Genomic DNA, 13,327 nt, shown 5'->3' with positions numbered 1-13,327 from the left:
TTAATTTTGCCATACTAGATTCACAATAATGTTTCTAGAGGGATTTTTACATGATGACTTCCCATCTTTTTTGACACATGTTGTATGCACTTGTAAAAAAAACCTAGTATTATGGATTTGAAACATTTCTTAATCTATTTTTTGAATGCAAAATAATGGTTTTAATATCATGGAATATTGATCTTTTGACATTCAAGCTATTACGTTTCCACAATCAAGCACATGGACTCAAAAATGGATTCAAAGAAGATATTGAACTATACATCATCAATGCAAATAGATCTTGAACATTTTCTGACATTTCATTGGATACTAATTTATCACTATGGTTTTAAACTAAAAATATAAATTAGAAAGAAATCCAACAAAAAATATTTTTCAAATGCTAAGCACTTATGGCTATAGATAATTTGATATTTAATTTTGATATTTATCTATAATATAAATTCAATAGTTGAATTTTTTGTTTTGATATACTCTATATAAAATTTAAAACACATAAAAAGCCTATAGGTTAGTTTTCGCCAACAAAATTTTGTAGTTAGGATAACAATAAATGCTGGATAATTTCATTCTCCACAATTTGAAAAATCCATTTAACCATTGCAACAATTAAATGTGAACAAAGATAACCTTCATTTGGTCAAACAAAAAACCTTTTTTTTTTGAAAGCTACATAATTAATTCCCCTCCTAGATACAAGGTAAAAATTAGAATAATAAATATTATTATGTTAAAAAATAACTTTATAGTTTATTTGAAAGAAACCAATAATATTGCCCAAAATTTTTGCCTAAATTACAAAACAATCAAGTAAAACTTCTATATGTTGGACACTCCACTTGGTGTTGTATTTGGCTATACTTAGTATACTTATTCTTTTTATACAAATAATATTGTCTTAGCTCCTTTTCTCTTCTATTACCATAATAATTGAATATCTAATTCCTTAGATGGTCATAAAAGTATTCACTGCTCTAGTGTTGTAAAATAAAGTGTTTCCTCAAGTGTCTCATAATGAATGCTACATCTATTAGCTCTTGGTGTTGCACTACCTTCCCTTTGTCACTTTTCTTAGATGTCCAAAAGTTTCACATTTCTCATTTCTATAAACAATTCTTGGATCTAGAGACATATCCGACAAATGATTTTAAAATTACCCACATCTCTACAATGTTGAGATCTGATAATAAAGCATCAACAAAGATCCATAAATGTTGCACGAGTGCTCTTGAGTTGGGTTAATAAAATTGATACCAAATGATGGAAAAGTATACTACCACAAAATGAGTAGTAGAAAGAAGGAAGTGGAGAAGCACAAAATATGATGCATTTGAAAGGAACTTTGTTTAAATAAGCTCAAAGTACTCCATTAGCATTAAAAGAGTTAATCAATCTTCATTCCTTCTATCTTCCCTTTGTCCACCTTTGTCACCTACAATTTCTCCTTTGAACATAATTATATCAAATTGGTGGGATTCAAATTATCCGCATTCCTAGCAGCTCTCTCGTTGCTTTTAGAAGCTGTATTATTTAGGCAAATGACAGTATAAAATTCTACTTAAATTTGACACTATTGTTTATTCCTTAATCCTTAGATACTACTTATATCATGTCCCATCTAATGGTCTCTCACGAGTAAAAGTTATTTTGGAATAATTTTTTGTGCATGTTTCTCTTCTCTATTGAGAATACAAAATTTATGTAGTGTATTGACTGTTAGTAAATTCCAACTTGGCAGTAATAACATTGAGTGAGTGTAATTGAAACATACCTATGAAAAAGTTACAGTAACTCTGGAATATGTTGCCTTCCACTCTATCTCAGACTAAAATCATCAGAAGAAAACTACATTTATGACATGCCCAACTCCCACTACAAACTTCACCATTCCACACTATCATCTTTCTACTACTAAGAAGGTGATCCAACCTGATATCACAATGGAGACTCTATCACACTAAGCATTCAATAAGAAGTGCTATCGCTCATACTCTCATAAGTTTAATCTATAATTTCTAAGCTTTATTTTTTCCTTATTCATGCCATCTATTAATATTATGTATCCTTGACTCTAAATAACTTGAAAAACACAAACAAGCATACATGGAAAATGATGAAGCATATCCAGCCACATTAATTTTAGGTTTACATCTATTTAATGTTGAAGTTTCCACTTGTCCATAATTTTTAGGTACATGGACTATTAATCTTTTTCCCAATTTTGTTAAGCTAAAAACATAAAATACTATGACAAAATTAGTCACAACCAATTATAAAATAGAAATAAACACATACAAATATATTTTAATAGAATTATTTCATGAGACCATAGGTTAAAGGATTTGAGCATAGATTTCAAAATACTAATTAATTGTAAAGAAGCATATGAAAACTATAGTCTCGGCCTATTTATAGGCAGGAAAACTATAGTCTCAACCTATTTATAGGTGGGACTAATAATTATATTATTTTTATACCGAAGGCATTCCCTTATATGAAGTTGAGGAGCCAAAATTTTCATCCAACAATGGAGAATCCTAGAGACAAAATGACTACCATTGAAGTATTGTTAAGCGTTGATTGATTTGATTTGACACATGACTGTTGAAAAATAATAATTAATCTAGTCGATTCATATCTAATCAGATTCTATTGGACGTTTTCTTTATATTGCAAGCTCCACAAGGGTGTCCCATAGTTTTAAACATGTGAATGTACAACTCTCACTTGCTAAAGTCAAATAAAGTAGCGAGTGGGCACTATTGCAAAAAGGAGCTACATGTCCCGGGAAAGGATAGTTCTCAACTATCACAATTCCCAATTGAATACTATGACACTTAGTCTATCATCCATGGATTAGAATATGTGTATAGATCAATCTAAGAAATAGTCCCTAAAAGGATAGAGGTAGACTGTTTGACAAAATGTCAACACAGTTTGGACATCCAATGATGCAACATGATGCCATTCATAATCAAATAATAAGTGAATTGCAGGATCTATGTGTAGCTGTTCACTGTGATAGTCACACAACCAAGCATGAGCTCAGTCATGGTGGAAAGAGACACATTATGAATTGTTCAAAAATCCAATATGGTCATAAACCTGATGACAAGCATGGAACCAGAGGAAGATCAATAGTCAAAATGGCATATCTTGAAAGGGTTCAATTGTAGTTAAAAAGTGATGAACCCAAATCATGGATTGGAGTACAAAAAAATATTCACATGGAGGATCAATGAATCAAAGCCTTCGATAAGGGTAAACGACCATTGAAATCATCTAGCCTGTTCAAATTATTATTGTTCACAAATTTTTTTTTTTAGAGAAGTGTGGATTGGCAGCTGTCAAGACAACTTTTTTATTACTATTCATGATATCCACTGGATATCATGAATACAACTTGTCCTCACTATGACAATTAAACAAGATGCCCAGACAATCAAGAGAAGTCAGTAATGTTCATGCTTTGGAGTTCATTGTGATGTGTCATATTGCAATGGAATTTGAAGGGGAAGGGACAGAATTGGATTTAGATGATAGAACACTCTTCAGCGCACAAAAAATGTGGCAAGAGGAGACCAAAGGGGAAAATGTAAAATAAGATTGATATAAGAAAGGATTAAATGTGGAAGCACTTGTAGATGGTATTTTGGGAGACTATGGACACATTCATCACAAGGACGTGCAAAACAACAATAAATTTCTTCCTTCTCCCCAAAATACGAAGAGATGAGATGAAGCCCATCTAAGTGCCATCAATTGTGGAGTTGGCCTTGTAAGTGTCTCCAGAATTAAAACAAAAGAATGGGGTTGCCACAGGATGTTGTTAAAGGATCCAATGAGAATGGAACTCGCTTTGTAACACCTACTACAAACATTTCCAATGGACAATTTCTTATGTGGAAATAGTGCAGGAATGCACTAGAAGCTGTTAAACCAACAGAAGTGGCTAACAAATGTGCAGAGGATATATCAGGAGGCCAATTAGTGTAAATGAATAGTCATGAGCTTCATAATTTCCTGATACTGAAGATCACATGCCATCGATTTTAATTCTAGTGATTCGCATAACCTCCTATCAAGGTGCATCTTCTTCTCATTCATTTCACGAGGTCGACCTGGTTGAGCCACTTTCACACTTTCTAGAGAGTCCCTAGGAAAACTCGAAGATTGACAAGCATTCCACAATAGAGGCACAAAGGGCCATGAATTTTTATTTATATTCTTGAAAAAAGGAAGATATGATTATATATGGATCCAATGGTGTATTGACCATCCTATAGATACCAATTTAGTGGAGTTTTTCAATTGAGTAAAAAAAGGTCAGAAACCTGAGGTTTCTATGTATTGAAGGAGAATATTGCAAGACATGATCCATACTTCTAGATGCTTTTCAACTAGGTGGGTTAAGATTTAAACCAAATGAAAGCAGAAAAGGGATTTCATCGAGAGCTACTTCCAGTTCATGAAGGCAATATCGATGATTATCTTTATGATGATATTGATATTGGGTTTGCTGCATTTGCTTACTTTTATTTTGCCTAGTAGAGCAAAAGTGTATCTACATGTAATTTTCATGTGATTTGTCATTTGAGACATTATTAGGTTTTAGGATTTCTATTAGACATTTTCACAATTCGAGCATCTGGAGATTTCTCTTCATTTTGTTTGGTTAGAGTTCATTGTAATAATTTGTCATTGTGATTTAGGGGTATCTTTCTAAATTCTTTTTCTAATGAGTCTTTGAATTCAGTTTTATATAATATAATTATATAGTGGGTGTAAGATGTTTATTATGTTGTAACAATGACATGTATAATAAATACATATATTTGGTAGGTAAGAATATGAATGGATATAAAAGAGAGGGATACAGAGAGAAGAAAAGAATGATAAAGAGAGGGGTAAGGGTTGAAGAGAGGTAGTAGAGAGTGAAAGATGAAAATAGAGATGGGAAGTGATATATATAAAGGGAGATAGAGAGGGAGGGTTATAGGGACAAAGAAAGTGTGTGTGTGTGTGTGTGTGTGTGAGAGAGAGAGAGAGGGGGGGGTGGGGGGTGGAGGAGAGGGGAGAGAGATAGTGAGATATAGTTGTAGAAAGAGCAGGAGGTGTAGAGGGAAGAGTAGGAGAGAGTAAGGAGATAGAGATTGAGAATAAGAGTGATATCAAAGGGAGAAAGAGCTAGATAGTGGGAGTGAGTATAGATGGAAAATATAAACATATAAAGAAGAGAGAATGAGAGAGGGAGAAAGTAATATAGAGAAATGTAGAAAGGGGGAGACATATAGGGATATAGAGGGATAGATAACAAGATATAGATAGAGATAGATATTCAGGGAGAGATGGGGAAAGAAATACAAAGATAAAAGGATTTAAAAGTAAAGGGAAGGGATGATGCAAAGAGTGGATGGATAAAGATAGGGAAATGCATCTTGATATGGAGGGGGAGAAGAAGATAGAGATATAGATGAATATAGTGTGAGGATGGGAGAAAACTATATAGAGAGATAGAGATATATTGAGAGGTAAAGATAGAAATAGATGTAGGGAGATATAGAGGGTGACATAAAGAGGGAGAGATGGTGGCGAAGAGATATAGATGGTAAGATATACTGATAAAGAGATAATGAGATATAAAGAGTATGGCAGGAAGAGACTTGAAAAAGGAGAAATACTTAAATGGTGTTCCCTACTTCTACGGCATACCTATTGCACACTAAGGTGCGATTGCTAGTTAGTAATAAATTTAATAATTTCTAAGTTTAATAAATATAAGATAATAAGATAATAGCTGAAAAAGAGAAATGGTCAGACTCCCGAAGAGCTATGTTCGCATATTCAAGGGCTACCATATTTCTTATCTAGAGTTATTGTTGAATTTGACTAAATAATGGAAGTGTGAAATGGGTTCTCTCCAGATGTTGAAAGTAAGAATGGCAGTCATGAAAAGAGATGACGAATTCATTTTCAACAATCACGTCAAACAAGGCATAGGTAGGTAGGGGCCCATTACAAACAGATTCCATTCAAAATGATAGAATCCGGATGCGATAGCCTAGCAGTATGACAGTGCCCGTTGTAGAATATAATCAAAGTCCGGCCAAAACCAAAGCCTTCGTAGCGTGGAAAATAATGACCAGTCTACTCAATGGTGAGAGTTTTCACAAACAACAGGCACCGCGGACACGGCATGTTGTAGAAAAGAATAATGGCCGTCCAAAACCAACAATGTCTCTTTACACATTTAATTATATCTATTCGAATGTGGAAATTTCCACAAATGTTCCGCACTCGAAAACAAATTTGTCTATTATTGCTTCAAGTTTTTTACGCTCTCCAAGCTACCTTACAAATTTTTGTGGTAAGTAGAAACTGTGTTGTGGGAGTACCTCTCATCAGGGAAAGTGTTTGACATGTACATGCCGTTTAATTTACGCGTGGTTGGAAAACAAAACTTACCTTCAAGTCAAACTTTTTTTAAATTTATGACAATATGTTGTATATCATTCAATATTAAAAGTAAGATTCATTGTAAATGTAATAGTATTATTTTAAATTATTAATTAGTTTTATATAGATATATGAGTATTTTTTTTCATTTCACATAATTTTTTAAAAATATTATACAATTCGTATTAACAAAATTTGAATTATATGTTTTGAAAATAAATAAATAGAAAAAGTTAATATTTATTTTTTTAAACTTTTTAAAATCTAAATGTGGAATAATGAAATATTATGACGTCTTGAGATATTATATCCTTTTAAAAAATATTTCAAAAATAATGAATAGTAAAATATTTCTTTTATAGTTATATATCTTGATCATCATACTTTACATACGGTAGTAAGTGTTTTCTAATAGATCCAACCTTTTCTTTAGTTAAATTTAAATTTTAAATTCTTGTTGTGTAGGCAATACTATTATAGTCACTTGTCCAACTACTATTAAATACTATTAAATTTTATTTATATTCATAGTTACTTTATAATAAATTTAATAATTTTAGATGAAAGAAAGTCTAATATACAATTTGAAATTTCTAATTATAGAAATTCATTATTTTAAATTCACATTATAATCTTATATTTTTTCCATAAAAAATATTTCATTTTTATCCTTTAATTGATAGATATGATAAACTACAAATAGCTACTCTATTTTCACAATTAAAAATAGTTCACTTTTCTTTTTTAAATGATATGTCTTAAACTGCTAATTAAATATGAAAAAACTATACACAATATAGAACTATAATATAACATGAACAAATATATCGAATTTGGTCCATTATAAGATTCAAAATGTTAGGCAAGAGCCTATAACACAATGGTAAATTGTGAGCCTCTTATGTGAGAGGTTTTGTGTTCGAATGTACTCAACATTAAAAAATAATAATAATTAATCACAATAAATAATAATAATTATTAATTATTTATCAAAAAATTAATATTGAAACTTATATTAATACTTTTTTAGAACAATAGGTTTATACTTTTTTGAAATTGTTGAATCTTTACATTTTATATCTATTTTTAATTATAAATATTTAATGTAAAATAATATTGTGTTAGTCTTATCTAGTGATTAAATAATTTTTTTAAAACTAGTTTTAATCAATTATTTATCAGCATTTCTTCATATTTGTAAAATTTTCCTTCCTTTCCTAAAGATAGAATACTTGTGTATTTTATAATTCTTAAATATTCAAAGTAATCATTATTAGACTTTTGATTAAATAGTGATTTAAATTTAATGTTAGATTAGTCATAAGTTTGAATTAGAAATGTTACAAGACAAATTACAATTATTGTCATCACACTTTTCACACTTTTAATTCAATTATAAAAATCAAATGACACTCTTATATGCAAGGTCTTAGAGTTTGTGATTTATAAGAAAAAGTATAAAAACTACTCATTAGTAAAATATATTGAATAGTTTGTTGATTCCTATCCCCGACCCCATTTTTTGCGAATTATAACTAAGTATATTATTTATTAATAAAAAATACTATTCATTTTTAAAAAAAAACTACGGTTAATTTTTCACATTTTATGTTGAAAATTTAATTATAAATAAATTAAGATTTATAGAATAATATTTATCTATAAATGATTATGCATCTATATATTTTGTTAATAATTACAAACAAGTGCCATGTAGTGATTATAGTGTTAATACAATTAGAAACTAGAATTTAAAAAATAAATATAATAATTTGAAAAAAACAATTAATTCTAATATAAAACAAGTGCCACGTAGTGGCTTGTATTTTCCATAAATTGTAATAGTTTAAGATTAAAAATTTAATAGGTAGAAAATAATGAGTTGAGGTAAGTTATAATAGTTTAAGAATACAAATTTAATAGTGAGCTATAATGATGTTAATTTAATACAATTTAATCAATCCTTTTTAAGATTAATTTTTTTTTTTAACTTCATACATATTTAAATATTTGAAGAATAATAATTTCCAAAAAAATTATAATTAAAAAAAAATTATCATGTAAGTGTAATGTTAAATTATTAAGATTAAAAACAATTATCATTCAAACTACATATATCAAATAATAGTTTCTAATATAAAAATATTTTTGAATTTATAATATGTAACTATTATAGCCAAAAAAATTATTTGATAAGTTTTATGAGTTTGATATAAGTCTTATGTGTTTCATATTTCATATATTTTATCTTTAAATATAGGGTAGTGATTATTGGAAATCTGTTCCTATAGACTCAAATGATATGAGCCAATCAAACTAAAATATTTTTCATTATTTTAGAAATTAAAATTTGACTTATAAACATTAGAAAAAATCAAAGGATTAACTTAATTATAAAAATATTTACATTTCATTGGTTGAATTAGGAAGAATTTTTCAAATGATTGCAATAGTATGTGCCTCTAGCAAATGCAATAATGGATAAATATTAGATTAAGAAAAGATGCAAAAATTATTCTAATTAGGTTGTAATCACTGGAGAATAATAATATTGGACTTTTTGTTGGTGGATGTAGGTATATTCTCATTTGTGCGCTTTATTGTAACGGTTACTTCTGCCTATGCTTAATCCTAACAAAGTCCTCCATTCATACCAACTTCTTGCATAAGGTGTTAATGTTATAAAATTATGTATACTACATATAACCATCTCTCATAAACAAGTCATAAATTAAAATAGTCAATTTACTAGTCAAAAGACTCTTAAAATTATAATTAGGATTTAAAACTTATGAAATAATGAAATTGTTATGTAATTAGAAAATAAAATTTAAATAATAAATTTAATATTTTATATCTTTATAATAATTTGAAAAAAAATTAATTAATTCTAATTCATCAAATTATTGATTATTTTGAAAAAATAAGTATAATTATTAGTTTTTATATATTTTAATTTCATCAACTATATAAAAAAATTATATTAGAAAAGTAAAAACTATAAATTAATTCATTTGAGAAAAATAATTTCTATAACAGAAAAATTATAAATAAATAAATAAAGTTTTAATAAGAAAAAGTGAATAGAATTTACATAGCCTTCGAAATCTAGTGATTCATGACATAAATTTCTCAATAAAAATAAAATTCAACAAACGTATTTAAATAATTAAATTAAGTTTCTAAAATTAAAAAACTTATTAAAAAGCTGAGAGATTTCTTATATTCACTGAACACTAATTGTAAAACAGAAACCAAGTTTATTTTATATTAGACAATTCTAAGAAGCTTTAAAATTTGATAGAAGCAGACGTCACTGTTAATTTGATAAATACATTGAAAACTGGAAAGCGGTCATTCAATTAATTTTCCACATAAATATTTGCTCAACTACTTTTCGGCACAGTGACAAGACTCCGAAAATTCAGGGTCTCGATATTTTCTACACCGTGAAGCCAGAAAATATTGGAGGAATGCAAGGCACAGTGGGTGTGGGTTTATTTTTGTGTTATAAATACTCAGCCATTTGGAGCCAATTTCATAGAGATAAGAGGAAGCCTCAATTTCTCGTGTTGTGGGTTGTCGTCAGTATTATTATTATCGAGATTGAGAGGGTCTCGAGTAAAAGATGGGCAAAGATCACTTGTTTCTGCTGCTGCTCTCCTCCGCCTCAAACAAGAGCTGGCTGATCCATATGACCAGCTGAGGTCGTGGAAGGGGCTCTACTGCTGTTCCTGGCTGGGAATCGCCTGCCACAGGGTCTCTGGCCACGTGGCTCGTCTCGACCTGCGCACCAGCTCTGATTATGATTCTTATCCCTTCTCAGCAGCGGTGAAGAATTCGAGCAGCCAGATATTCCCTGCCTTATTCCAGCTGCACCATTTGGAGTACCTCGACCTTAGCTGGATTGACTTGTCCCCTCTCCCCTTCCCTTCACATCTCCCCACGAACCTCACAAGATTGACTCATCTGAGCTTGCGAGGTTGTTGGCTTACTGGCAGGATTCCAAGTGAGATTGGGAACATGTCTACCTTGGAATATCTGGACATCTCCTACAATGCTCATCTCGAGATGAGGCAATCGGGCTCCTGGATTCGAAACTTGCGAGGCTTGGAGGTGCTCTACATGTACGATGTGAATGTTACATCTACAAATGTGGTTGAGAATGTTGCATCCCTCACCAACCTGACAAGACTGTGGCTGTCTGGGGTGTCAGGTACAACTCTCTCTTCTCTTGTCAACCTCACCCCCCTCACCCATCTCTACCTTTGTGATAGTGATGTCGCCCACCAGCCATTTCCCATCTGGATTTCAACCCTCACATCTTTGGTTAGCCTGGAGCTCTACAACTACACTCTCCATGGTTCCATCCCTTCCACCGTGTTAGCTCTTCCCCACCTGAGAAACCTTTGCTTCCTCTACAACCCCGACCTCAAAGTAAACCTCTCCTCCATTGTGCAGCATGCTTCCCAACTCACAAGCCTTTATATTAGGTTTTCAAATGTAGGAGTGATTCCAAATTCTATTGGACAAATGTCGTCATTGATCGAGTTGGATCTTTCTTATAACAAAATTGAAGGCATTATCCCTCCTGCTATTGGAAATATGTCCTCACTGATCAGCTTGTATCTTTCTGATAACAAAATTGAAGGCATTATCCCTCCTGCTATTGAAAATATGTCATCACTGACCAGCTTGTATCTTTCTTATAACTCGCTTCGAGGCAATATTCCATGGAGCTCTTTATGTCGACTATCAAAGTTGTCGACACTTTCCCTCGCATCAAACCAATTAAACGGGAGTCTACCATCTACTATCAGTAATCTATCTTCCCTAGAGCGTCTTTCCCTGAATGATAATTCTTTGAGTGGCACTTTTTTACTTTCTCAATTAGATGGTTTTACAAAACTGCAAATGTTGGATCTCTCTAATAATTTCTTGACAATAGATATCCATCCCAATTGGATTCCTAAATTTCAGCTCCAATATTTGTATCTCAGTTCATGTAATATGCACGGCGATTTTCCATCTTTCATATCCACTCAATACAGCATAAGTCAAATAGACTTATCTAATAATTCTTTGAGGAGAAATATTCCTGAATGGTTGTTGGACCTCACAGTCTTGGAGAGACTCAATCTCTCATACAATAATTTTGAAGGAGCACTGCCTTCAAAGTTCAGTGAATTTGATGTTCATTATGTGGACTTACATGGAAATAAGTTGCAAGGGTATATACATGTGCCACATCCAAATGTAGAGTTTCTTGACGTGTCAGAGAATCAGTTCGAGGGGATCAATCAAAAAAGCACAAACAAATACACCTTTAGCAAACTCATTTATTTGTCACTTGCAAATAATAGAATTAAGGGTCTCTTTCCACATTCTATTTGTGAAGGTCCTTCTTTGGAGGTTTTGGATGTGTCAAACAACAAGTTTGTAGGCAATCTAATTGCAAGCTTTGGTAATTGTTCATCAACATTAAAGGTTTTGAATCTAGAAAAGAACCATTTCAAAGGTGAAATTAAGAGCATGGTTTGTCTTCAAACATTAAAGTTAGGATACAATAAACTACAAGGGCCAATTCCACCTTCACTTCAAAATTGTATGTCTTTGCAAATTTTAGATTTGGGATATAATAACATGCAAGGAAAAATCCCAAATTGGTTAGACAAGTTGTTTGATCTCCGGATTTTAGTATTGGGATCAAATAAATTCATGGGTAAAATACCATTACAATTGGCAAAGTTGCAACACCTTCAAGTCTTGATTTTGTCAAATAACAATTTGTTTGGAGCTATTCCAAATAGTTTGAGTAACTTGAAAGCAATGACAAATCAAACGGAAAGCTCAGATGTCCTTCGATTTTCAAATTCTAGTTCAATGCCTTATGTGGACAAAATGGAAACAGTTAACAAAGGCCAATTTCTAGAGTATAAAAAATCTTTGGCAATGGTTAGATGTCTTGATCTCTCTGGCAATAACTTGTCGGGTAAGATTCCTAAAGGCATTGGGTTACTCATTGGTCTAAAATCTCTTAATTTATCAAGAAATTATTTGGGTGGCAAAATTCCTACTTCTTTTGGAAATCTTGTGAAATTGGAGTCACTTGATATCTCAAGGAACAATATTATTGGAGATATTCCTGAAGAGCTACAGTTTCTTACATATTTGAGTTATTTCAATCTATCTTATAATAATTTATTTGGTAGAATACCAGTAGGAGGTCAATTTCTTACATTTAGTGGTACTTCATTTTCAAACAATGTACATCTTTGTGGACTTCAGATCAACAAAAGTTGTTCCTCTTCTATTTCTCCAAATTTTACTCACAATGAAGGTGTGATTGCTGAAGAGTGGGATGATGCATGGTGGGAAGTGGGAATTGGGTTGAGCTTTGGACTTGGGTTTGCAATTGTTATTGCAATATTATGTTTCCAAAAAAAATGTCGTGTTCACTACTTCAAGATCATGGATGAAATTATTTTCATTCTTGATCAAAATGTTCCAAAAATTAAATTTTAATAAAGTTGTTTTATTCTCCTTTTCCTTGCCCCCCATAAGATGCCCTCCCCTTTACTTGTCAAGTGTGATTGCATGTGGATTTAATTTGTGTTCTTGATTTGTACTCATTTATTGGAATTGTTACTTTAAATAGTGTAAATTATATAGGACATTTGTATATGACATGAAATTAAATAGATATTTAAAATTAATTTGATTTATATATATATGTTCATTTCAAGCCCTTTTTTTGTTAAACTTTAGTTGGTAAATATTATTTCTCATTAATGTCTATTGAATCATCATATTTTAGAATAACATTATTGTTCACATATAGATAGATGTTTGATTAATTATGATATCA

At 31.1% G+C, this 13,327-nt stretch overlaps 1 protein-coding gene across 1 annotated transcript; it reads left to right on the top strand.

Moving 5' to 3' along the window:
- The first annotated feature begins 5,912 nt into the window (after positions 1–5,912).
- LOC149564981 (uncharacterized) lies at positions 5,913–13,005 on the top strand. The gene is made up of 3 exons (XM_089816257.1): positions 5,913–6,003; positions 6,092–6,239; positions 9,915–13,005. The coding sequence occupies exons 1-3, from the start codon at positions 5,913–5,915 to the stop codon at positions 12,982–12,984; spliced, it is 3,309 nt and encodes a 1,102-aa protein (XP_089672383.1). The 3' UTR covers positions 12,985–13,005.
- Positions 13,006–13,327: the final 322 nt, after the last annotated feature.

The sequence above is a fragment of the Cupressus sempervirens genome, chromosome 3 (assembly GCF_028749045.1).
Source record: "Cupressus sempervirens isolate cs-2001-9-10 chromosome 3, ASM2874904v1, whole genome shotgun sequence".
Lineage (NCBI taxonomy): Eukaryota > Viridiplantae > Streptophyta > Pinopsida > Cupressales > Cupressaceae > Cupressus > Cupressus sempervirens.
The sequence above is the reverse complement of the archived record's forward strand: the minus strand, read 5'-3'. Positions and strand labels throughout refer to the sequence as shown.

What these genes read in the sequence shown, in the direction of transcription:
- LOC149564981 (XM_089816257.1), top strand. Translation starts at nt 5,913, where the DNA reads ATGGGTTCTCTCCAGATGTTGAAAGTAAGAATGGCAGTCATGAAAAGA. An exon ending in TCACGTCAAACAAGGCATAG is followed by an intron (nt 6,004 to 6,091) that starts GTAGGTAGGGGC and finishes TGCCCGTTGTAG; the next exon opens with AATATAATCAAAGTCCGGCC. An exon ending in GGCCGTCCAAAACCAACAAT is followed by an intron (nt 6,240 to 9,914) that starts GTCTCTTTACAC and finishes TACACCGTGAAG; the next exon opens with CCAGAAAATATTGGAGGAAT.